A 27,943-nucleotide genomic window follows, 5' to 3' on the forward strand; every position below is an offset into this window, starting at 1 on the left:
ACGAATTAAAACAAAACCAGCTCCTTTCATCAGTCGGATTTAAACATTAGAGGCGGATTAACAGCGTTTCGTATATTAGTGCTATCGATGACGTTCATTTCTTCAACTTTTTCGTAATTGGTGTTTTAAAATAAGTTAAACAAAATTATTAATTGGAATTAAAATGTTGATGGATAATTTGTATAAACGTTTGTCATTAATTGTAATTATAATTGAGTTTATTTGTTATGGTATGTGAACTGAATTCAAACTTAAGTAAATCTTTAAATGGTTTTTATCGTCGTTTTATTGATAACTCTTTAGGAGCATGTAAAGAATGTACTGATATACAATGGTCTTGTAATTCTGGTCAATGCATCGGTTTGGACGAACATTGCAATGGAATTATAGACTGTCATGATGAATCAGATGAAAGTGTTGAAGAATGCATTGATGAAAGTTGTCCATCGTTTGCATTTCAGTGCGCTTATGGGGCTTGTGTTTTGGAATCAGCTAAGTGTAATGGAATCAGGGATTGTAGAGATAACTCAGATGAAGCACGTTCTTTGTGTGCAGATTATAATAAGAACTCAACAAAATGCGGGTAAGTTATTATAATGTTCGGTAAACTTGTGTCACAAATGATTTTATTAATCATTTGGAGCGGTTGCCGCTTGGCCATTATTATTTTATTAGTCATAGTCTAGTGGCTGGCTGCGCCAAAATTTAAATACAAAATTTAAAATGCTTCTCCAGATGTTACCTTTTGACAGATCTGGTCATTTATTTTGCATATAGCCACACGATGCGACGGAAGTGAATATATTTTTACTAAACAAGTTTAGTAGAAAGTTCTGATAGTATTTATTTATGTTTTTTTTTCTTTAATATGTATTTTTTTTATTATTTGTTTATTTTTTAGATTGATTTGTGAATCATAACATTTTTGTTTTTAATACTTTTGCTTCTTAGTACAGCCAAATAAGGCCATACAAATGCTCTGCTTAAAGCCTAAAACCGTTTTCCAAAGATGTACTTTAATTCCTTCCAGCCCTTATGTTTTAATGATCAGAGTACCTAACTATTAACAGCATTTTTTTTTCTGATAATAGTCCATGCATACATACATTTTAACTTGACTTCCAAAATTATAAGAAAAAAAAATTGAGTGACATCAAAAAAAAAAAAACATTTGAGCCCAAAAAACGTTTGAAATTAAAGCTTTTCGGTTGTTCTTTTTATGTATCAAATTTTATTATTGTCGTTCAAGAATTAATTAAATCGAATGAAAGAAAAAAAGCAAAAATATAAATTATAACATTCAAAACAAAATAGCTAGTACCAGCGAATAAAAAAAAAAAAAAGAAGATGAAAAACAAGTTAGAAAACGGCAAGGAATATCCCCATTAACAATTGCATCATCAACACCACCTCACAAAACTTTAACAACAACGACAACAATATCAACCAACCACATTGCATTTTCATTTTTCACCCACCGATATGTTCACGTTAGGCAGGTAAACAAAAAAAAACCCCTTGTGTCACGCCACGGTGCGCAGCACAGTGGTGCCATTGTTCATTTTTGGCGTCAAAATTCATTTTACACGGCCATTTCTAGACGAAAAACTATGAAATTTGGTACACTGAATGATAATAGTATGGAAAATAAGACAAAGCTGCCAACTTTCTTATATTCAAAATGACGGCTCCAAAATTTCATTTTCATTTTCAAAACAGTATATAAGCTAGAAATTGGGCTAAATTCATTACAAAAAGGTGTCAGATCTTAGATTTAGGATTCATAGATTCATATTGTTTAAAAAAATCAAAAATTTTAAAAACAAAGTCCAAAAGATGCCAAATTAGTAAAACACACTTTAAGACCCCTTATTACGCTATTTCATGGATTGTTTTTTTTAATTAGCACGATTTTGAGATCTCTTCTATTTATGTTTCATAAGAAAATTGAAAATATTGCGGTCATATGATTTCCAACTATGTTTTTAAGTAAATATTAGAAAACATGATATAATGAAAAGTTTCAATGTTCAATAAAACTGCGAATTTATTTTTTCCGTAAACCAAAATCTGAAGTCGAAAAAATCTATGACGTCACGTTTCGTAGATAAAAATAAATTTTGAACTACTAATATCTCAAAAACGTGACGTCGTAGATTTTTTTCGACTTCAGATTTGAATTTAAAACATTAAAATCTATTTGAAAAGTTTTTTTTTTGTTTACGGAAAAAATAAATTCGCAGTTTTATTGAACATTGAAACTTTTCATTATATCATGTTTTCTAATACTTACTTAAAAACATAGTTGGCAACCATATAACAGCAATATTTTCAATTTTCTTATGAAACATAAATAGAAGAGATCTCAAAATTGTGCTTATTAAAAAAAAAAACAATCAATGAAAAAGCGTAATAAGGGGTCTTAAAGTGTGTTTTAATAATTTGTGTGTTTTACTAACTGTGCGCCGCCGCCGGTGCGGTATGAAAAATAGCAAAGAGTACAGTGACCAGTGACCTTTCTTTTACTGTTACAATTTTCTTTCACAGCTAGTTGATTAACACAGCTCTTTTCGAAATACCACACCTGTTATCAATTTGTTTCAGATAAATATATTTTATTGATTGTGTTACTAGCAGTATTGCCAATGTTGAGTTCAACAAGTGAAGCAAATTTCTGAGAAAAAAAAGCAAGCCAAATTTGAAAAAAAAGCTTATAATAGCAGAAAAAAATAAAAAATAAAACAAGTTTAAAAAACTAATTAACCCTCTGTAGACACACCTCTTTTTTGTGACGTGATAGGCACACGGGTGCGAATTTGGTTTATACTTTTTCATGTCGCTGGAACTTTTTTCGGTCACAATATTTTATCGAGAATCAAGTATGAAATTGATGTAGAATATTCCGAGGAATTCGAAAATTGCATTCACAATTCCAAAAAAAAATATTTCCACCCTTATAAAAAGACTTTTTTGTGACCACTTTTTTGAAAAATCGTAATTTTTTTATTTTTGTCCTGCCAAATTCGCACCCGTGTGCCGACAGAGGGTTAATATACAAAAAAAGTACCTATTTAGGTTATGTTAATAACGCTTTGTAGATTTGATAACCAAAAATTCCCTGAAAAGAACTTTTTGGTTACTGTTAAGGATAACCAAACGATAAGAATAAAATGTAATTTGCTTTGTATTAGGTATGTATGTTTTTTATATTTTTATTTCCTAATTTTTTCATAGGTATAATAATATACGAGGCTAAATTTTTTTATTTTTATTTTAAAAGATTTTGTTTTTCTGCTCATTTTTATATAGTACGATAAAAAAACAAAAATTAAATATGTAACAAGTAACACTCAATATTGAATTTAAATAAAATCTAACCAAATCTAAAACAGATCTAAAAACGACGACAAAGAATTTTTTATTCAATTTTTAACGGCAAACAAACACAAACACTTTTGTTTTATTTCGATTTGGATATGTTGGCACCTAGGTCAAAGTTGTAACTCACATAACTTGCAAGTTTTCCAAGCGCACTGTGGCGTATACACGTTCTAATTTGTAGTTATTTGTATCATACTTATATTGACCTTACGGTATTGAATATGAAAACAAATTTAAAGCGTAAAATACCGTTACTTTCCAAGAGGGGACTCTTTTTACTTGCGATTTAAATACATATTATGTAGGAGTAGGTACTATAGGGTATAGAGACGGTAAAATCTGTAATTGGTCCCAAAAAGCCAATGATTCATGGTATGTTTGTTTTTGATGACAAATTAAACGTTTATACTTAAGTTCTTAGACGTTTTACACGAATCATTGGCTTTTTGGGACCAATTTCAGATTTAAATCTCTCTTTGAAAAAAACACCCTCTCACCTTAATTTTTTTTATGAAAACTCTTTACTGTTGCTTTCTATCCCAAATTCAATGTGTTTACCAAAGTTCATTTCCCTAAAAAAAACACCCTTTTAACCATGATATTTTTAAAGAAACTTTAGATTCTTGTTTCTATTCTAAAAGTAACATAATTGCTGAATTGCAATAGGGAACCACTAATATTACTCTAGTATTACACAATTTTTCAAATATACCCATTTTTTGTCTACACCTAAGAAAAAAACACCCTTTCACATGAAAAAAATTTATAGATTTACTTTATAAGTAATTCCCATGAGAAAGAGATTATATTTTATGAATTTCGTAAGGGTACCTTTTATACCATTGATTTTATCGGACTCATCGCGGATTTTCCCTATTTACCAAAAAAAAAAAAACACCGTTTCACCTAAAATATTTGTATAGACTGTTTGGATTTTTGGTTTCTGTTATAAATGAAATATTTTCACCAATTTTCATTGGTGTAACAAGTTTTTGTGGTACTAATTCCGAATTTCATAATTTCTTAAAAAAAAAACACCCTTTCACTTACACATTAAAGAAAGAACATAAACATGCATATACACACAAAACAGATAAGTCAAATTACTCAAATCACCTAATCCAAGAGAACCATACATACAATGACGAATTTAAGATTTTGCACACATGTAATAAAAGTAAAAAACTAGACTTATTAGAAGCGCTTGAAATAAACAAAAAGAAAAACACAAATACTTTATTAAATGATATGTTAGAGTTAAATAGATCACCTTTGCTGAATTTGAATCTGCCCTAGTCTTTCACCACACATTTATGTTACATGTTGACTATGTATGTTTCTATACGTACACTTAATTTATAAATGTAATTGTTATTGATGTTTGTTTTAATATTGTAAACGTAATCTATGTTGTAAAGTAATTGAATATGTATGTTTATGTACGTATACTTAATTTATTCAAATGTATTTGTTCTCGATGTTAGTCTGATATGTTTGATGAAGCTTTTGTAAGTTTGAATACTTTAGTCTGAAGAAGGTACTGTGTGCCGAAACGACGTAACAAAAATTAAAACAAAGAAAGTGCAGGTTCTAAAATCAACAAAAAAAATGATTTGCTTAAATATAAATGACTTGTACCAAGTAGAAGCCAACAAAATAAAAAAAAAAAAAAAAAAAAAAAAACAAAATAATTTAGTACACATTATAGATTCTTAATTCTTATACGAAACAAACTTTTTCACCAAGTTTTTAAAATTAATAAAATTTAAGTCAGTTGTCTTTCTTACACACAACTCAACCCACCAAAAAAAACACCCTTTCACCAAAAATATATTATTAAAAACTTTATGAATCCTTTATGAAGGGCTTTATCTAAGACCTTCATCCCAAATTTAGTCAGTGTAGCATGTTTTTCACATGGATTTCGGTTATATTTTACCTATTGAGGTCAAAAAACAAGCACCCTAGTTTTTAATCGGCAATAACTTTTCTTAGAGCAATCGTATTGACTTTATTTTTATGTCATTAGATTCAGCATCAAAAAATACCTTAAAAACATGTGTCATATGATGATATTCGACAAAAAATTGTTTTCAGTATATTTTTGACCTTCACCCCCTCCCTCTTGTCCGCGAAAAAACACCCTTTTCCACCCAACTTTTTTTTATAGACTTTTTTTGTCCTTGGTTCTTATCCCAAAAGCAAACATTTTGCCAAGTTTCATGAGTGTTACAATTTTTTTTTTTTAATTCATTATAAATTATGCAATCTCCATTTTTTTTATTTTATTTGTAGATATGATCAATTTGAATGCACTTCTGGACAATGCATTAGTTTGGATAAATCATGTGACGGTTACCCAGATTGTAATGATGAATCTGATGAAACAGTAGACGAATGTGCATCACTTGACTGTCCAACATATGCATTCCAATGCGGTTATGGTGCCTGCATTATGATGAATAAAAAATGCAATGGAATTTCAGACTGCATAGATGGATCAGATGAACTTTGTCGTAATATACGAGTTTTACCTAGGATTGTCGAGTATGTACATAAAATACTTGTTTTTTCTGTCAAGTTTTTATTTTTTTTTTTTGTTTTATTCTGTTAGACATATATCACATCAGGACTATAAATCATCAAATAATGGATGCAAAGTCCCATCTATTCCCAACTCTATTATATTACACGATAATAACGAAACAGAAATTTCACCTGGAGAAATTGTTGAAGACTTAGTATTTATTAAGTATAACTGCAAAAAGGGATATACACGTGAGGGAGACGCCTCAAATTTTTGTAATAGTACGGAATGGGACTATCCACATTCCAGTTGTATAAGTAAGTTGAAAATGTATTTAGCAAAAATTAAACATCTTTCAAGTTTAATCATTCTATAATCTTATTTTTCTTTTAGAATACTGTCCCAGTATTCAGGGTAAAACATTTCAAGCATTTTGCAAATTAAATGATGAATCTTGGTCATGTGAGTCTGAGCATAAAATCAAAAATGGCACTGTTGCACAACTAAGCTGTCGGCAAAGGTATCGCAAAGATCCATCTTCTGGGGATAATTTGCTTTGCCAAGACGATGGTTCGTGGAATGGAGTAAAAATCCGTTGCGAGCAAGATTGCGGAGAGCAAGCAATTAAAACTAAAGATTTTTCAGTACATGGCGAGGATACAAATATAACATTTGTTCCATGGCATGCAGGATTATATAAAAATAACAAAAATAGATTTGATTATATCTGCGGAGCAACTATTCTTACTGCAAAAGTACTAATATCAGGTAAAAATATTTATAATCAATTATATTAGTCTAAGATCCCGCCTAGGACGACCTATCCTCATCGTTATTCCAGTTAAGAGTTATATTTTCTTAAAGGTATTATCTAAAGAAACAGTTTACACATGGGTTGCCTGGTGACATCCTGTTAAGACATAGGGTTGCCACGCTTTAAAGTTAATTTCGTGAATTTTTTCGACAACGCCATCCTGCTTATATGGCAAGTCTTAAAAGTGTAAACAAATATTATGTCAGAGAAAATTAAATTTAAATATTTGAATATTCAGGATTGTTGTAAAATTTGACATTTTATATTAGGGTAAACTGAGGTGAATTTAGAAAAAGGTGAAAAAGCTATTTCAGTTAAAAATTGACAAAGCTAGAGTATTTGCAATGTCTGAAGGTCTATTTTTTTTTGTCCCTAAATCCAGATTTTGGAAGTATTTTGAAAAATAAAGTATGCAGTTTTAATATATTCAACATATCCCACAAAACGTATTAGGTCACAAATAAAATATTTTCAAATATTTTTATTGAAATGTAAAAATCAGTATTTCTTCTAAAATAGACAGGAGAGAAAAACAAAGGTAAATAAAAAATTTGGCAGATACATGTCAAAATATTTATTTATTATTTCAACCAAGTTTCGTGCTGTTTTTTGGTGAATTATTTCTCAAACATTGAATTTCACGGTTTTGACTTTTAAACGTTTATATCTCGAGTTCCAGATTTTTTACATTTTTTTTTTTTTTTTAGTGTGCGACTTTTATAATATGAAGAATATAAATATATCGATTCCAGTATTAATCTTTTTTCTTCCTTTTTCTAAATTCATCTCATATTACCGTACCTACTGCCAAATTTTTAAAAATCATGAATATTCAAATTTTTAAATTCAATTTTCTCTGACATAATATTTTTTGTACACCTCTAAGACTTACTATATAAGGGTAGCGTTTTCGAAAAAAAAAACTCAAAAAAATAACTTTAAAGCGTGGCAACCCTGTGCCTTCACAGGATGTCGCCAGGCAACCCATATGCAAACTGTTTCTTTAGACACTACCTTTAAGAAAATATAGCACTCAACTGGTATAACGATAAGGGTAGGGTCGTCCTAGGCGGGATCTTCTACTATTAGTAGAGTAACTAAAGCTCAAAAATTGGCAATATTAGGGAACCCGGCCGAACAGCTTGGATTTTGATGATCTTTTTTTCAAACGTCGGTAATTAAAAATACTTTAAAGTCTATAGATTAAAAATTGCCGGTGTTGCCGTTTTGATTTTTTAAATTTAATTGAAGATTTTTGTGAACAAAAACAATTTTTTTTTCAAACATTTTTCTTAAATTTCATAAATTAATTGATGCCAAAAGATTGTCTCGGAAATTCAAGGAAAAAAAATATATGGGAGTGAGGGACAATCTTCCATAGTTCAAGCGATAGATGCAATTTTCTTATTAATTGACTTCAAACACAAAAAAAAATATTTGAACACAACGGCAACACCTACAATATTCAAATATACATTTTTTAAAAGCTAGAAGATTAGTCATATATGTAAAATTAAAATTAAGTTAATTGAATGAACGGCTTTTGAAAGAATGGTAATTGAACTCAGATTTTTGAAAAAAAAAATTATTGAAAAAATTTTACATGTCGTTTTTTAAACATGGTCGTAATATAAAATGCATTTATTTTCAAATTTTTTTGGCCACATTTATTATGATTTCAAATTATAAAAGGAAATGTCAATATGTATTACGGTTTATGAAAAAAATTAAAAAGTATTTCATTTTCGAAGAACTTTTTTGAATAGAAATTTTGGAAAAAAATCTAACTTATTTTTTTTTTTTAAGTTCAACATCTAAACATAAAATTATTTTTTATTCATTTAATAACCCTTAATGTTGAAAGTTAAATAGCAAAAATTTAAAGTTCCTATTTACCACAGTCTTTGAGAAAATTAATTATTTCAATGCAAAAATTTAGTTTTAATAAAAAAAAAGTATTGAAATTGAAGTAATTTTTCATTTTTTTTTCAAAAGTGTGATATATTTTACCATTTTTGCTTCGAAATTCAACTGATAATATTTATGGCCAAAAATTTTTTTTAAATAAATTCATATTTTATTAGAAAAAGTTTGGAAAAAAGTCATTTTAAATTTTTCTAATAAGATTTTTTTTTGTAATTCTGAGTTTGAGGATCATTTTTTCAAAAAGTCTTAATTAAATTTAGTGGATTTAAATTTAAGAGATAAGAATGAGCTTCTGGCTTTTTAAAAATGTTTTTTAAAATATTGTAGGTGTTGCCGTTGTTTTCAAAATATTTTTTTTTGTGTTTGAGGTCAGAATGTTAGAAAACTGAATTTATCGCTTAAACGATGGAAGATTGTCCCTTACTGCCTTCTATATATTTTCCTTAAATTACCTAGAGAATCTTTTGCTATCATTTGTTTTATGAAATTTAAGCAAAAAAAATGGTTTTGTTAAAAAAAAATTAATTTTAATTTTAAAAAACAATACAGCGGCAATTTTTAATCTAAAGATTTTAAAGTATTTTTAATTACCTACGTTTAAAAAAAAAAATCGTCAAATTCAGAGCTGTTCGGCCGGGTTCCCTAATAATTTGCTTTAGTTACTCTACTATATTTCTTTTTCCAATATCTTTAGTTTTGAAAAAAAAAAAAAATTGTCTATATGTAAATATATTTAGGACATTACGTTTTGAGATTGCATAAAAATATTTGCAAACAAATATTTACGATGGTGTATTTCGAAGTCAAATATTGCCAAAATACACGTTTTTGACGTGTTAATATTCAAGTAGGTATAACATAAACGTGACTTGTGAGTGGAATTTTGACTTCAGATTCGGGCTAAGCACATTAAGATCCTTTAGAAAAGTATAGCTTGGTTCTAGATCTATTTTCTTTTCCGAATAGTTTTATTTTATCATAATTAGAAGTTCTCTATAATATTTGAAGAAAAAAACCAGCAAAAATTGGAGTACCTACACCTCCTATTGGATTTATTTCTCAAATTATAAAAATTGTCCTTTGTATAAACTACTAGTTTTATGATTCAATATTGTACGATGGTCAAAAGTGCTCTATAATGTTTGAAAATAGTTCAGTGAAAATGGGCGGTTACCACGACCTCTGAATGGAAGATCTTAATTTTTTTTATTTTTACTTGCAATATATAGACCAGTGCCAATAATTTTTGAAAATAAAAAAAATTATTAGCAGCATATTGGTGGTGGGAAAATTTAGGATAAATGGTAGGTATATGAAAATGGAAAAATAAATTGCTCACAAAAAAATTAGGGGAAAGGGGGTGGGTGGGCGAAAAAGTGGGGTAGGTGTCAAAAATCATGGTTTTTTACGATTTCTGTCAAAACTAGACGTCCTATCGAAAAAAGTCAAATGCAAAAGTTGTAGGTAGTATAAATGTGTACAACTTTTACTCAAACAATTTTTTTCTATAACCTCAAAAATATTGGAAAAAATGCAAAAATACGACTGCGAAAATCATACTTCGCAGACCAAATTGGTCCTTTGTAATTATCACCGAGCACAAATCACAATAGCCGATTCCGATTATAATTTTGATAATTTCATACATTAGAACACAAAGGTCACTTTTCTTCTGACAACATTCCTTCAACCAAATCTTAAATTTTAATTCAAACGCTTGTAAATAAATATGTGTTTCTAAGCCGCTTGAATTTAGGTTTATGACTTAAACTAAACTTTCATATAATTCAATTTTAAAGTTCAAGTGACCTCAACTCCAAAGCGTTTAATATCTTAATAATGCAAAACATTTTTTTTTATTTTTTCTTAGCTGCACATTGTTTCTATTTACCCTACAACAATTCGCGTATTGATAATTCATATTTCATTGTTGGAGCTGGAAAATATTATCGTGATTACAACGCATTTGAACCAAATGCAGCATTTAAAAACATATCACAAGTTAATATTCTTAATAAGTAAGTATATTTAGGTATATGTATTTGTTATTTAATGGATTTGAAAAAAAAAAAAAATAATTTCTTGCTTTATTTTTAGCTACCGCGCAGATGAGAATTATGATAATGACATAGCTGTTATCGTATTAGAAGATTTTCTTCAATTTAGTCTTTATATTGGACCTGTTTGTATTGATTGGCAAAACGGAGCAACTAAATCCATATCATCTAATGTTACACTAAAAATTGCAGGCTGGGGAAAAAATGAAAACCAAGTTTTTAGTGAAAAATTAACAACTGTTGAAGTTCCATCGATAAGTTATGATGATTGTACGAAAATTTCACCAGAGCATAAAACTACAGTTGGAACAACCAAATTTTGTGTCCATAATAATGCAGGTAGAATTCCATGCGAAGGTGATAGTGGAGGTGGTGTTATAGAGACACGATTTCAAAGAAACAAATATATTAATTTCTTGTGGGGTGTTGTTAGTGGCGGTGTACCTATAGATCATAAATGCTCCGAATACGATGTTTCCACTGCCACCAATATTCAATTTTTGGAAGAACTTATCAAAGAGATAATCGTTAATAATCCAGTGAAAGAAACTTTTTAAAACTTGATAATATAACTACATATTGTGATATATGAACCTATATAAAATTTCAATATAGATGAATGGACGTTCTGCCATTAATGACATTGATTAAAATATGAAATTACTTTGATCTACTATGGACGTTTTACTGTATTCCATTTGAAAGTATTAGTTTAATATAAGAAAGAGTACGTAAGTATGCAAGTATAATATTGCAACAATATTTGTAAAGCATTGATGTAACGTGTTATACATATGTGAATGACAAATTAAATTGTGTTTTCATATTTAATATATCGTCGGTATCATAAGAAAACCTCGTAACTCAACTTTTTTTCAAAAATGACTTTAGAAAATATGTCAGCGGAGCAACCCAGAAAATTTGGGGTCATTCCGAAAACTCTAAATAGACTTAAATTCAAATTTTGCACAGCGCGTTGCTTCCCAACTACTCTGTTGTTTTTCTCATGAGACCGACGCACGATATCGAAAAATTTAAGAAACAAAGTTTTAAAGAAGCCGTTTTGTAAAACAATAGTTTTTTATAATATACCTAGCCTGTTTTCACTTCTTCTTCTTCCTTTTTCTCGGCGTTGTTATGATCTCGATGTCGAGGGGATCATAACTATCCCACGTAACTGCTTCACACTAGTGATCCGCCTGTGGGGTTCGCCGGGTTGACCTCAGAAATCGGCGGCAAGCCTCCCGGTTTTGTATTGTTCCATTTCTAAGGCCAACTGAATGCTGGTGGTTTTGCATTTGCTTGTACCAGGAGTTTTTAGGCCTACCTTTCTTTCTATTTCGTGTTGGAACGTTGTATGATATTGCTTTTTTGACGGGGTTCTCAGGATCTCTCCTTTGAACATGGCAATACCAACTGAGTCGGTCGTGTTCAATTTTTTTTTTTTTTTTTTTTTTTTTTTTTTTTCACTATACAACCTAAATGAGATATATATTCGCAAACTACGAGGGTAGGTCAAAAAGTTCGCAGAACGGCAAGGAAGGGGGTAGAAATTTGAATTGCTTTTATTTTTCCTTAAAAATATATTTTTTCTTAAGTCTAGTGCATTTTTAATAACGGTAGAAAGGTTTATAAACACCGTGCACAAAATTTTAATGTCAAGCTCTTCAAAATTCCCAACTACACCTCTCCATTGTCGGTAAATTTTTTTTAAGAAATTCTTTCTCCCATTTTGGCAATAAAATATTATCAGAAGGACCAAATTTGAGTTTTAAGGTGGGTCATTAAATATACCGGACATCACATTTATGTAAGGGAGTCGTTCCGAGCCCCCAAAAACTTGAATCCATGATTTTTCTGGAGAGAATCGTATTCAATTGACTCTCTGCTATTTTTTAACTGACATACAATGCCTTATATACACCATTGTTTTTCCATGCTAAGAGTTAAGAGTCCATCTAAGAAATTGACATCTCTTCAAATGATCTGCTAGGTTTTGTCCTTGTCTTTCGTCTAGTCAAAAATATAATCACAGCTAGAAAATAAACTAATAATTTTTTTCTCCCGAATTCACTTGCTAATGACACATTTTTAACTAAATTTAGTTAAAAATTCACCAAAATTGTTTCCTAAGCTTTTTAACCTCTTCATTCTACGAACTCAATTCGTAGCCAAGTTCGAATTTCAAATAAATAAGTTTCCTATACGATTTGAATGAGATGCGAAATTATCTGATTCAGGTTCTAGCGAAAATAGGGTATACAACTATTAAAAAGAAATTTCAAAAGAAAATTGGGTGTGCCATCAAAAAAGAAATATTAATCTAGATGAAAAGAACATAAAATTAAAAAAAAAAGGTTAAAGGTTCTTCTAAAAAAATTCTCCTTGAAATCCATTAGGTCGTTTAGGAGAAAATTGGAAAACAGTAAAACGGTTATTTCTTATTTTTATTTCAAAAGTAGGAACTAATTTGGGGTGGGGGTCAAAATTGAGTTTTTTAAAACTTTACTTTTCATTAGGTACCTACTTTATTTAACAAAATTCTGCAAAAAAATTTAAAATACGAGCGCTTTTGAACATTTTCCAAACACTTTTTTAATTTTTGGCAGAATTTTGTAAAATCATATACATAGGTATTTTCTGCTGATACATAAATTCCTAAATTTAAAAAATCATTAATTTATCAAAAAAAAAAAATTAATATTCAAAGAATTGAATAAGAATTATATCGTTTTTCTTTTGGAACGAAGGATATGACTAAAAACGCTTTATTTAAATTTTTACCCGAGTTTAAAAATTTGGGCGAGTTCATAAATGCAGGACTGCAGCAGTTCTGCAAAATAAAACTTCCATTTATTCAGCGAAGAACTGTCTTTTGAAAAATGTATCCAACTCATTAGAACTATTTGTCTTTGTTTTTAAAAACGAGTACTAAATTAGTCAAAATTCACTCGTAATTATAACAACTTTATCAATTCTCTTTTGCACTGCTGCAGCTACAGTCTTGCATTTATGAACTCGCCCTATCATGTAGAAATAAATGCGGAAAAAATAAAATGCACGACTGGGGTCGCACGAACTTGCTCTTGCAGTTTAAAACACTTTTATGTTAGTTTACTTGTAGATTTTAAGAGCTGCGTCTATATAAATTTAAAGGAATTTTGTTGATGTTGGTTAAGAGCCGACATTTAGGGCAACATTTTGAAAAATTTGTATGGGAGGTACACTTTTTTGTTTTTTTTTTGAGAAAAACTAAAAATCCAGTTTTATTGCAATTGCTTCAAATATAACGTCTGCAAAGTTTAATCAAAATCGTTAGAGCCGTTTTTGAGTTATTTTGTTTGAATTGAAAAATTTGTATGGGAGGTAAACTTTCTAAGCGAGATATAAAAAAACAAAAAAAAAAACAACTTTCAGATTTCCAAATTTGAAGAAAATCCGTCCACCCGTTTAGGTTGTGGAAATGTGTACAGATGGACGTACAGACGCACAGACGCACGGACGGAATTGCGAGACCCACTTTTTTGGAATTCTCCATCATCGTAATGTTGGTTTTGATTAAAACCTCAAATTTTTTTTTCCACACGAAACCAATACTTGCCCTATAGAGCAATAATACAGTAAAATAAGGAGAAAAAAGGGGTAAATCTCGGAATGAATGTTAGTAGAAATTTTTTTTGTTTAATATCTTCCTTTTACCATTCTATAACATATCTCAAAAGTCTAGAAAAATCTCATGTCCGCTTGTCGCGATTTCAAGGTCAAATCGCGAAATGGAGATTTTCAAAATTAGCAAAAATAGGCTATATTATTTTATACACATATGATACATGATTTCAAGGTATTTTTTAATGCTGATTCCAAAAAATCTAAAATCAAGACAATCTGACGTCTCTGGAAAAAGTTATACCTGTTTTTCATCTGTCAACTCATATTATTATAACAGTTGCAAACTTACTGCCGAAAAACACTTAAAAGTTATGGTAGATGAACCAAATTTAGCATGAAGATTTAAGAATCCATCATTATTAAAAATCAAAACAATCCCTTACAAAAAATATATATACCTACGAAATAATGGTATTTTTTGATGGAGGGGCAAATTTTAGGATATGCACTAAAGAAGATTCTTGTTCATCTTAGGAATAAGTACTAATAGGCTAATTTTTTCATTTTAATCTTTGTTTGGATATTCTTTAACTACCCTCAAAAATCTAAAAAATCTCATGTCCGCAAGTCCTAATTTTCTTGGTTTGAAAATAAGGTGCAGATTTTAAAAAATTGGAAAACTACACTTCAGATATTTGTGTCAGATCAACATGAATAAGGTGCATTACTTTTTAGGGATGGTCAGGTTGACTTGTTTGTGAGTTTTGTTGGAATTAGTGTTAAAAAATACCTTTAAATCATGTCGCTTATGTTGGTATACATATAAAAATTTAAACTTTTCTTATTAATTTTTTAAAATCTGCACCTTATTTTCAAACCAAGAAAATTAGGACTTGCGGACATGAGATTTTTTTTAGATTTTTGAGGGTAGTTAAAGAATATCCAAACAAAGATTAAAATGAAAAAATTAGCCTATTTGCACTTATTTCTAAGATGAACAAGAATCTTCTTTAGTGCATATCCTAAAATTTGCCCCTCCATCAAAAAATACCATTATTTCGTAGGTATATATATTTTTTGTAAGGGATTGTTTTGATTTTTAATAATGATGGATTCTAAAATCTTCATGATAAATTTGGTTCATCTACCATAACTTTTAAGGGTTTTTCGGCACTAAGTTTGCAACTGTTATAATAATATGAGTTGACAGATGAAAAACAGGTATAACTTTTTCCAGAGACGTCAGATTGTCTTGATTTTACATTTTTTGGAATCAGCATTAAAAAATACCTTGAAATCATGTATCATATGTGTATATACTACCATAGCCTATTTTTGCTAATTTTGAAAATCTCCATTTCGCGATATGACCTTGAAATCGCGACAAGCGGACATGAGATTTTTCTAGACTTTTGAGATATGTTATAGAATGGCAAAAGGAAGATATTGAGCAAAAAAAATTTCTACTAACATTCATTCCGAGGTTAAACCCTTATTTAACTGGATTACAAGTAAAAATTGGAAATTAGGAATCGGTATTTATTAGAAAAATTTAGAATGAAAATATTATCAATTTAAAAAATATAAATACAAAATATCAGATATTGTAAAAATGAAAGCATTTAACCAAAAAAAAAATAAATACATTTTAACCCTCTATAGCATATAGTATACCACAGGCAACAAACCGCTTAACCCCCCTTTTCTCCTACTCTTTTTAAAATTTTCCGTTTTTAAGCATTGCAGAATGTATTCTATACTGTTATCTTCTAATCAAATACCAAAAACATGAAGAGATGGACAACTCAATTTTTCTTACGGAGAAATCCCTTTAGTAAACTAATAATTTCTAAAAGTTGGAAGTGTGCTTTTTCTTAAAAACAACGAAAAATAGTTTTTTTTTTTTTGTGAAAATCTATAAAGTAAGTGCTCAAGATAATTGTTTTTTGTAGTTTCTTATTGTTTTTACTTTGTGAAGTGCCAATTTGGGTTTGTGTCCTGTAGGCTACATTGTGTTGAAACGGTATGAATACCTATCGCTAATATTTACTCAGGGTATTACTTTGTTTTGCGTCGCGAAAAGTGAAGATGGACTCGATTTTGATGATGATGGCTTGTCAGAACCCGATTTTGAGCCAGATTTCGAAGATTCTACTGAAGAAAGGGGCGATATTGATATGGAAGATTCATTAGGACGTTTAAATGGCTCTAATTCTGATCAAGAATTGGCACCTACTTCGCCTACTTCGGACACTGTCCCTAAACAATTCAAGCTTGAAAAGGTTACATTTCGGTGGAAGAAAAACAACTTGGAATTGAACGCTAACTGCTAGCTTTCACTGGTGACGAGTAACTGAGCGGTGAATTTTTGGATCTAAAAATGCCAAAAAAGTTCTTTTTAAACCTATTTTCGTCAGATCACGCACACCGTGTGTGAAAAGTGTGACGTAGCTTTATGCTACACGAAAACAAAACATTTTTTCAGAAATTTTCAACTGTGTTAACTGATATAGTTTTTTTCTTTATTACTCATTGTTGCCTAGAAGCTACATACAATTTATTGTAACATAACTGAATAAATAAATTATTATGATTTCAAAAAAATATAACTTACGTATTTTTTTAAATGCATGTCACTATTATAATCCTGCAATTCTTTTTTTATTCTGAACTCATGAGTTATAGAGGGTTAAAAAATTAAAAAAAGGTCAAGGTTAAGCATTAAGCTCTTTTCATAACTGAAAACCAAAATTTTCTTGGAGGTCTGGTTGCTGAGTAATTTACATCCAAATAATTTTTAATTGCTGTATAATTTAATTTTTTTCAAAATTTACAGACATGTATTTCGTATTATTTTGAAGTGTAAAATTAAAAAAATAAAATGCACGCCTGGGTTCCACGAACTTGCTCTTAGAGTTAAAGTTGCTTAAGTTTTTAAAACTTTTTATATAGAAACCTAGGAAATGTAGGTATATAAAAACAAAACAAAAAAAAAAAAATCCAAAAATTATTTTTTTCAAAATTTTATTTTTGGCTTATATTTAAAGTATATAAATATAATTTCGTTGAAATACAATAAGCAGTTTTGCAGAAAATCCGATTTGAAAAAAGCGGTCCTATGGCAGGTACCGTTAATATTTATTTTCAAAAAAATTTTTTTCTTCAAAAGATGGACCTCGTTTAAAAACAAACAATTGAATTTTTTTTAAAAAATCGTTGGAGCCTATTTCGTGAAATTAAACTTTTCCGAAATTTTTGTATGACAGGTACCCTTATTTTTGGACCAAAAAAAATTAATTCCAAAAACCCCTCTGGAGAGCCTCCAAAAAATGCTACACACCAAGTTTGGAGTTAATCGGTCCATCCATTCAGGGTGTAGATCCTTATACAGACAAACAGTTAGACAGACTGACAGACTGACAGACTGACAGACTGACAGACTGACAGACTGACAGACTGACAGACTGACAGACTGACAGACTGACAGACTGACAGACTGACAGACTGACAGACTGACAGACTGACAGACTGAAAGACTGACAGACTGACAGACTGACAGACTGACAGACTGACAGACTGACAGACTGACAGACTGACAGACTGACAGACTGACAGACTGACAGACTGACAGACTGACAGACTGACAGACTGACAGACTGACAGACTGACAGACTGACAGACTGACAGACTGACAGACTGACAGACTGACAGACTGACAGACTGACAGACTGACAGACTGACAGACTGACAGACAGACAGACTGACAGACTGACAGACTGACAGACTGACAGACTGACAGACTGACAGACTGACAGACTGACAGACTGACAGACTGACAGACTGACAGACTGACAGACTGACAGACTGACAGACTGACAGACTGACAGACTGACAGACTGACAGACTGACAGACTGACAGACTGACAGACTGACAGACAGACGGACTTCCGCGAATCTGCATTTTTGGACATTTTCACTTTAATGCGTCATTTAACTTGTTATCGGTCTCTCTATCCACTGCTTCGACCCCAATCATCCATCTGTTGCCTAAAAGCCTAAAATATTTCCGTAGCACGATTTCCCATAAGATTGTATGCATTTCCAAAACTTTGAAGCCGTTTTTCTCAAAACTACAATTTTGCAGATTCGTGGTTTTGGCGTTGTGCCTACGATATGGGTTCACAGTAAACAGGCCTGTGCATTTAGGTATACAAAATTATAAATTTATTTTTTCAGATTTTCATCAAAAAATCAAGGTTAAATATTAAGTTACAAGTCATTAAGGTATACAATACACTTTTATACTTTTTTTTTTTTACTTTTTTGTGATGTTCCTGAACTTTCAAAACTATTTCTCGAAATAGCAAAGTAGGTAGGTACTACTCTAGTACTTTTTAAAACAACAGCACCTATCCCGAGAGCTAAGCTCGAGTTCAGGTATTTCCAATCATCATTAAATGTATCTTTTTCAGATTCGTTTCAATGAGCCCACATTGATACGAGCTCACATGGACATAGTGCTGATACTCTATGTCTATTTGTCTAAGAAGGAGAAGTTAAATTTAATCTATGTACAATTACTAGAATATGATTGGACACAGTTTTATTTATTTTATTATGTTTTTGTATCAATTTCTTTTCTTTTTTTTTGGATGGAATATTAAAATTCTAGATTCGGTACATTCCGAATTTAAAACAAAAGTGCTCTTATCATCAGTCGGTCTCAAGACATAGCAGTAGAATAAGTGCGTTTCTTGTTTTAGTACTTTTGGAGTAATAATTTTTTTTTTTAATTTTTCGTAATTTAAAATAATTGAAAAAAAAAATTATTAAAACTCTAATTTAATGAAATTAAAATGCTGATTTTTTATAAATTGTTACCATTAATTTTAATTATGGTTGAGTTTATTTATTTCGGTATGTGAATTGAATTCACACTTAAATAAGTCTTTAAATTGTATTTATCATCAGTTAATTGAACACTCTCTAGGATCATGTTGTAAAGATACAGAATGGTCTTGTAATTCTGGTCAATGCATCGGTTTGGATAAGCATTGCAATGGCATTATAGACTGTCGTGATAAATCAGATGAAACAGTTCATGAATGTTTTGATGAAAGTTGTCCATCATTTGCATTTCGATGTGCTTATGGCGCTTGTGTAGCAGAATCAGCTAAGTGTAATGGAATCACGGATTGTGTAGATAACTCAGATGAAGCACTTTCCTTGTGTTCAGATGATTTTAATAAGACAAACACAAAATGCCGGTGAGTAATATAATTATTATATTGTAAACATTAATCATAAATCACAAACGATTTTTAAGCCACACGATGTGACGGAAGTAAATATTTTTGTTAAAAATCTTGAGTAGAAAGTTTGGTGCCTGATAAGATTATATTAATGCTCAAACTTGATTTTGTAGTTCAAAGTTCATAAACATACATAAATGTATTTTTAATAGCAAAACATATAAAATTAAAGCTTTAGTATGGGCATCATATAAAAAAAATATAGATTTATTGTTTTTTTTTTTTAGATTTTTTGTTTAATAACTCATTTCATTTTATTGTTTTCATATTTCGCCTTTGGAATTGATTTAAATGTTTAGATACATAATTCTTTGTGGGCTCTGATTTTCTGGCCAGATATTACCTGTAAGAAGGTATTGAACATTTTTTTCTTTCTGTGTTTTTTTTTAATCCTATTCATACTTACATACTTAATAATCATTTTTACCAAAAAACAGAACCGACTTCCATGGATCAAAACTGTGTTTTATGGTTTTTCTAATAGTTTTTATAGCTAGAACTGAACGAAATTGAAATGAGACCACACTGCAGCCGACAGCTTTCCAATACAAAAAGAATTATCAAAATTGGTTCATTCAGTCCAAAGTTATGAGGTAACAAACATAAAAAATACAGAAGTCGGTAAAAAATATCCATTTTTTCATACCTATACCTACTTTAAACTAAATGTATCAAGTGGTCAGATTGCATGAACCTAAAGTTTCTAGCTTAATAGGGGTTGGGACCATCACATAAAGATAACTGAATGAAATAAATTTTATTATTTTTGTTAATAAACAAGGCTTAAAATATTCGACCTTATTATTTCTAATTTTGAGCAATTGTAATTTAGAGAGTATAAAAAGCTGTAATTTTGGTCTTTGTTTTAGTATATCTACGACCTATTTGCTTTGTGTTTGTTTCTTACTCAGACTAAAAAATTTATTTTTTTTTTAGTTCCATTTTGGATTGAGATTGAATTAAACTACGGAGTAAAGCTTTTTTGAAAAACTAAAATTTTGTTTTTATAGATAAAATCAGTCGGATTTTTCATGACCTTGCAATATTTGAACAGCTGTAACTTCTGCATTTATCAATAACTTTATTAGTTATAGATTGTTTCTTGTTATAGTATTTTTTTTTCATAATTTAATTATATCATTGTAGGTATTATATAAAATTTTTGTTTATTAGATTTTAAGTGAAAATGAATGCTGAATAAAAATTGAAATTGAAAAATAAAAAGTATTAAAAAGCTCAACTCAAATATTACCAGCTTGATTGTTTTTTCAAAAAAAAATTCTTGGTTTTTGAGAACTTTAAGAAAAAAAGTAATATGAAGCACGAAATTTTACTTTGGAAAAAAAAAAAATAATAAAATTATTGCAAAAATTTCTGCAAAAATAAAAATAAAAAACCCTTTTTGAACACTTTTCTTTGTTTGATACCTTAAAACTTAATATTTTTTCTTGAAAGGTTGTAATATTTGAGTCCCACCCCCTCTTAATCAACAGTCTTCTCTTACCCTAATCTTTAATCTTGCATAATAAAAAAGAGCAAGTATACGCCACAGTGCATGTGGACAACGTGCAAATAAATTACACATCCTTATTGAAATTAAATAAACACTTGCACTCAATAACTGAACGAAATGTTCATTTTTCTTGTCGGCAGTGTATAAGCTGCTTTTAAAAACACCATTTGTCATGAAAAAGTGTGATCTCACCTGAACCCAGCGATGCCAACTGAGGCATAATTATGCCTTTTAGGCATAATTTTATTAGCTTAGGCATTGAGGCTTATTTTTTTGACAAAAAGGCATACTTTTTTCATTCCACTCTTGATTTATGTTTTAAAAATTTCTTATAATTTTTTGAATATATTGATAAAAAAAAAACTTAAATTTAATATATTACACATATTTTAAATACAATTTGTTCGAAATTTTATTTACAGAATTCGTTTTTGCCATTTAACTCTTGGTAGTGTTTAATTTTTCAAAGAATTTTGTGCACACTAATCAATTTTACTAGAAAAGTATATGCAAAAAGCGATTTTGTTGCTATAAAATGTCTAAAACGCTTTCAAATATGCTATTATTTCTTATTGGTGAAAAAAAAACTGGTCGCTAATTTCTAAATTCTAAGAACATTTCTAAGAAATCTAAATTGAGGCATAATTTATTTGAAAAGGCATAATTTTTTTTCAAGTGAGGCATAATTTTGAGTGAATGGGTTGGCAACGCTGCCTGAACCTTTGCTGATATAATTTAAAATAAAGGATATCTACTATTATTTGTACTCTCCTTTTTTAATTCATTTGTAGATTTGATCAATTTGAATGCACTTCTGGACAATGTATTAGTTTGGATAAATCATGTGACGGTTACCCAGATTGTAATGATGAATCTGATGAAACAGTAGACGAATGTGCATCACTTGACTGTCCAACATATGCATTCCAATGCGGTTATGGTGCTTGCATTATGATGTATAAAAAATGCAATGGAATTCCAGACTGCATAGATGGATCAGATGAATCTTATAAACTTTGTTCTCAATTGCTACCTACGATGTTCAAGTATTTAAAAAAAAGTTGTTTTTTTATTTCAAGTTTTTAATTTTTTTTTTTTATTCTGTAAGATGGACATTAAATCAATCAATAAAAGGATGCGAGGCCCCATATATTCCCAACTCTATACTTATATCCAATCACGACGATAGAACTCTTAGTCCTGGAGCAATTGTTGAAAACTCACAATTTATGCTGTATAATTGCAGTACCGGATATTACCGTGAGGGAAATGCCGCAAATGTTTGTAATAGTTCGAAATGGCATTATGCACATCCCATTTGTATTAGTAAGTCAAAAGTGCATACGGAAAGAACTAAACACTTTTCAAATTTATTCATTCTATAATCTTTTTTATTTTTTTTAGAATATTGTCCCAGTGAGACACTTGAGCGTATTACATTTACAGCAGTTTGCATATTAAATGATAAAACTGTGCCATGTAATCATAATATCAGACCTGGCACTGTAGCACAGCTGACCTGTCGGCAAAAGTACAGAAAACCGTATAAAACTTCTCATGATAATTTGGTTTGCAAAGACGATGGTACGTGGAGTTTAGAACCTCTCATTTGCGATCAAGTTTGTGGGGAAGATGTAGTAAGGACTACACAATTTGCTGCTAATGGTGATGATACAAATATAACATTCGTTCCATGGCATGCAGGATTATATTGTAGAAATTTAGATGGCGACAGATTTAATTTCACCTGTGGAGCTACTATTGTTAGTGCGAAAGTACTTATATCAGGTAAAATTATTTATAATATCGTCGCTGTCGTTCAGTGAAAACTTCCAAAGTTTATTTTGACTTTTATAATATTTTCCAAGTTTACCAATAATGAAAACTATTTTTTATATAGAACTACCAATTTCAAATAGGCCAGGGTGTTTAGACATAAAAGAGATGTCATAAAAGGTGTTACTTCCCATATTAGTACAGAGATAAAATTCGGCATCAAAGTTTCATTTGCAGTGAGAACCAAGAACCAAAATAGTGCAACGAAATATTTTGGGTGAAAGGGTGTTTTTTTTTAAGGTAGAAGAAAGGTTGTGTAACAAGTACCACGACACCCTTTTAAAATAGGAATAGATTTGAAAAAAAAAAAAAAAAATAGTGAAAATATTTCATGAATTAAAGGGTGGTTGTTTCTATTAAATTTCAATTTATATTGGATTTAAAAAAAATCATATTTCCTGATAATCATTTTTATCAAAAAATAAAAATAAAACTGGACTTCTACGGATTTGATCATACAGTCCAAAGTTATGAGGTTAAAAAGCTAGGACATTTTTAAGTAATCAGAAGCCCCAATATAGTTAGAGATGCTATAAAAAAAAAACTGGTGACATAAGGTAATGCAGTGGTAATTTTAGTACCAGAGTATTACTTTACCTACAAATATTTTGTACTTTCATAAGGTTGTAATTATTACATTGGAAAACAAAATAAAAAACGATTCCACGTAACATACCTAATGTAACATAAATAAATAGCTTTAAATTAACAAATCTTGAATGTTTTAATACATACAATAAATCAAAATTTAGCTAGTATTAAATTCGAAAGTGTTGACTCAAGTATTTCTTTAACGTATTTGTTGGTTTTTAAATTAGGTACATGAAATATCCTTTCTTATAGACTTCAAAGTGTATGTATCTATATTATAATCCATAGCTTTTGGCGAAGGTTTCAATTAATTTTGCCACATTTCGTCCATATTTTAATTAGTAAAGTGAATTCGCATAATCATGTAATAAATCTGTTCAATTGTAATAAATGAATGATAGTACCTAACACTCCACAATAAGTTGAATCCAATTTATTTAAATGAAATTTGTTGAATTAAGGGCCATTTGCTTAATAGAAGCTTAAACAATTTATGTTGAACATAAACTCTTATTCCCTACTTTTTCCTCTGCGTAAACTGTCACATAAAGATTTATGTAGAACTTTAATGCTTAAGTTTCAGCAAATGGGTCTTAATAACTTAAAAATAATTCTAAAACAGCTGCTTTATCAATTTACTCTTTTTGGTAACGCAGTAGAGCAGTAACGCAGTTGTAAAAATCTTATTATATCGTAAATATGAAATTAATTGAAAAACAATATACAAAAATGTTGTCATTGTCGAAATTGTTAGCATACAATCTATGAGTATAACAACAATACAAATTTTATTTATATACTATACAACAATACAAATTTTATTTATATACTTATCTCACAAATGCGGTAACGCAGTGGTTGAGCAATAAATTAATTATTCTAGTTTACTCTCCCTGAACAATGGATATAAATTATTTAAAGAGCTACAACAAGCATTAAATTATTATATTAAATTACAGTAACTTTAAGTTTGTTTTCACATTGTAACGCAGCGTAGCTAAGATTTAATTCCTTATCGGGGACAAAATTTTAAATATTTTTAATTATTTTTATATTATGTGAAATGAGTATTTATTGTGATTGGAATGCCTGATGCTCTCGGATAACAATATTTTGTATGAAAAACTAATGCGTTACCAAGATAAACCACAATGTAACCGTGACTTGCAAACAATTTAATCAAAAATTTGGTCTTCATTGTATTTTGTTGTAAACGTAAATAGTGTTAATTTTAAAACTCAATATAGTTTTTCTACCTACTAATTTGTACATTTTCTTCAAGAAAAGTAAAATTTAGCCAAAGGGACAACTTTTTAGGCATTAACTTGGGCCTTATATGTTTTTTGTTGTGGGAATATTCATTTTAAACAGAAATAATAACAAAAACCACGAAAAATTATTTTGGCCAGGTTTTTGATGAAAATACTCCTATGTGCGATGCACAGACGCAACGACGCACAGTGGTGCCATTGTTCGTTTTTGGTGTCAAAATTCATTTGCACGGAAATTTCTGGACGAAAAGTCATGAAATTTGGTTCACTGAATGATAATAGTATGGAGAGTAATATTTAAAATGGCGGCTAAAAAATGGCGGAAAGAATGGGCGTTAAAATAGAATTTTCATTTTCTAAACAATATATAAGCTAGAAATTGGGCTAAATTCATGACAAAAAGGTGTCAGATCTTAGATTTAGGATTCATAGATTCATATAATATAAAAATCAAAAATTTTAAAAACAAAGTCCAAAAAATGTCAAAATGTTAAAACACACTTTAAGACCCCTTATTACGCTTTTTCATGGATTGTTTTTTTAATTAGCACAATTTTGAGATCTCTTCTATTTATGTTTCATAAGAAAATTGAAAAAATTGCGGTTATATGGTTGCCAATTATGTTTTTAAGTAAATATTAGAAAACATGATATAATGAAAAGTTTCAATGTTCAATAAAACTGAGAATTTATTTTTTCCGTAAACCAAAATATACTTTTTAAATAAATTTTAATGTTCTAAATTCAAATCTGAAGTCGAAAAATAAATATAAATATATAACGTCACGTTTCGTAGATAAAAATTAACTTTGAACTACTTAGGTATATCTCAAAAACGTGACGTTGATCTATGAATCCTAAATCTAAGATCTGACACCTTTTTGTCATGAATTTAGCCCAATTTCTAGCTTATATACTGTTTTGAAAATGAAAAATCTATTTTAACGCCCATTCTTTCCGCCATTTTGGAGCCGGCATTTTAAATATCAGAAAGTTGGCAGCTTTTTCTTACTCTCCATACTATTATCTTTCAGTGTACCAAATTTCATGATTTTTCGTAAAGAAATGGCCCTGCAAATGAATTTTGATGCCAAAAACGACCAATGGCATTACTCTGCGACGACACGCGACGCACAGACCGACGGACATTTTTCTATTTTTTCTAGTTTTTTATTTAACTTTAATCTTTTACTTTGTCATTGACTATATATATTTTTTCGTTAGCAGCCCGGCAAACAATTTTGGTTCTATAAAGCTTTACAGATGCAATTTTTGCATCTCTTATAGAAGCAAAATTGTTAATAGGGATTTTCGCTGTCGACTTTGGAACACTCGTTGTGCCACTGTAAAGACACTACAATACTCTTATGTTTGTCATTTTTCTTCGGACAATAGCTATAAATAATGAATTAATAAATACAAATTTAATTAAATTTTGCAAGGCTTGTAAAAATCCAGGAAGGATATTGTGTAATTGTGGTGTTAAGAAAAGAAGTACCTTAAAAATAATTGATTTTAGTATTATCTTTTTTAGCCACATTAATTTAATTTTTTTTAGTTAAGAAAACGCTAAAAACTTATATCTGACCTAATTTTCATAAGATCGTTTTTTTTTTTATTATTCTCTTAGCTGCACATTGTTTCTATTTATCCTACAACAATTCGCGTATTGATAATTCATATTTCATTGTTGGTGCTGGAAAATATTATCGCGATTACTACGAGGTGGAACCAAATGCAGCATTTAAAAACATATCACAAGTTTATATTCCCGATAAGTAAGTATATTTAGGTATATTTGTTATTTAATGGATTTGAAAAAAAAAATTATTTCTTGCTTTATTTTTAGCTACCGGGCAGATGAGAATTATGATAATGACATAGCTGCACTTGTATTAAAAGATTTTCTTAAATTTAATCTTTACATTGCCCCAGTTTGTATTCATTGGCAAACTGGAGCACTTAAATCGATATCATCTAATGTTAACGGACAAATTTCAGGTTGGGGAATGGAGAGTAACGGAAATTTTAGTAAAACTCTAAAAACAATTGAAGTTCCATCAACAAGTTATTCAGATTGTTTACAACGTGTTAACGCAACATATGGAATTGCAATTGGAACTAACAAATTTTGTGTTCTTAACAAAATAGGTAGAGTTGCATGCCAGGGTGATAGTGGAGGTGGTTTTATAGAGAAACAATTAGATAGTCAAACAAACAAAAATACTTATTATTTGTGGGGTATTGTTAGTGGCGCTTTACCTTATGGTAATAAATGTACCAATTACGATATTAACACTTTCACAAATATTCAATATTTTGAATCTAAAATCGGAGAGATGATCTCTAAAAATCTTCCAAAATAAAACTAAACCATTTTTAAAAGTTGGAAAATTAACATTGTTACATACAGGGTGTCCCAAAATCAAACGGTAATATGGTGAGGAACCAGAAATTCCTTACGGCTTTCGAATAAATACAGTTTTTGTAAAAAAATCGAAAGTCTCCTATTTTGAACCACAGGATGTAATATTTTTTTATAATACCTAGTAAATTTTTTATTTTGTTATTTTCATTATTTTACAAACAGTTCGAAGATTGAGAAAAATTCAATTTGTATCATTTATTAAAGAGCAGCCAACACATCATGAAATAGAACTGAATGGATTGCCATTGGTCTTTGGTTTTATGTTCAACTTTAAAAACTTTTTTTTACCTCTTTGACACCTACAATAACAGAGAAAGATTTCAGAATAATATAATTATGTTCCAACGACAATCCAAACAATTTTGTCCAGGGTGCTGTTCTTAAAGTGAATTAGTGGTGAAATTGCGCACAAAATAAAAAATGTGTGTGCCACACAGCCCAGGATGGAGCTCCGCCTCAACCAAAAAATTTATCCCCCCATCTCGGTCCTGGTCCTATAAATTACATTTATGTGATCGAAAACCGTAGGAAGAAGTTACCATATTCTAATAGCCCATAAAATGGTCCCAAACCATTTTCCATTTGGATTTTGGGGACACCCTGTAAAAGACTTTAATAATTAAGGCATATTGGTCGTTCGGTGACTATAGATTTTAATAAAATCAGTATAAATTATAT

The 27,943-nt window shown here is 29.7% G+C and overlaps 1 protein-coding gene across 1 annotated transcript; it reads left to right on the forward strand.

The window, feature by feature from the left end:
• Positions 1-27,943, forward strand: LOC129915119 (uncharacterized). Its single transcript, XM_055994583.1, has 14 exons — positions 1-230; positions 304-583; positions 5,677-5,928; positions 5,996-6,225; positions 6,302-6,676; positions 10,519-10,666; positions 10,746-11,244; positions 16,369-16,596; positions 19,286-19,581; positions 21,931-22,185; positions 22,248-22,465; positions 22,544-22,927; positions 26,468-26,615; positions 26,687-27,943. Exons 1-14 carry the CDS (start codon positions 164-166, stop codon positions 27,201-27,203), a joined length of 3,897 nt encoding a protein of 1,298 aa, XP_055850558.1. The 5' UTR covers positions 1-163; the 3' UTR covers positions 27,204-27,943.

Source organism: Episyrphus balteatus, chromosome 3 (assembly GCF_945859705.1).
Source record: "Episyrphus balteatus chromosome 3, idEpiBalt1.1, whole genome shotgun sequence".
Lineage (NCBI taxonomy): Eukaryota > Metazoa > Arthropoda > Insecta > Diptera > Syrphidae > Episyrphus > Episyrphus balteatus.

Excerpts from the sequence above, each read along its gene's own strand:
- LOC129915119 (XM_055994583.1), top strand. The coding sequence starts at position 164 with ATGTTGATGGATAATTTGTATAAACGTTTGTCATTAATTGTAATTATA. Across the intron at positions 10,667-10,745 it reads CAAGTTAATATTCTTAATAA|CTACCGCGCAGATGAGAATT; the intron begins GTAAGTATATTT and ends CTTTATTTTTAG. Across the intron at positions 11,245-16,368 it reads AGATAATCGTTAATAATCCA|GGTATTACTTTGTTTTGCGT; the intron begins GTGAAAGAAACT and ends ATATTTACTCAG.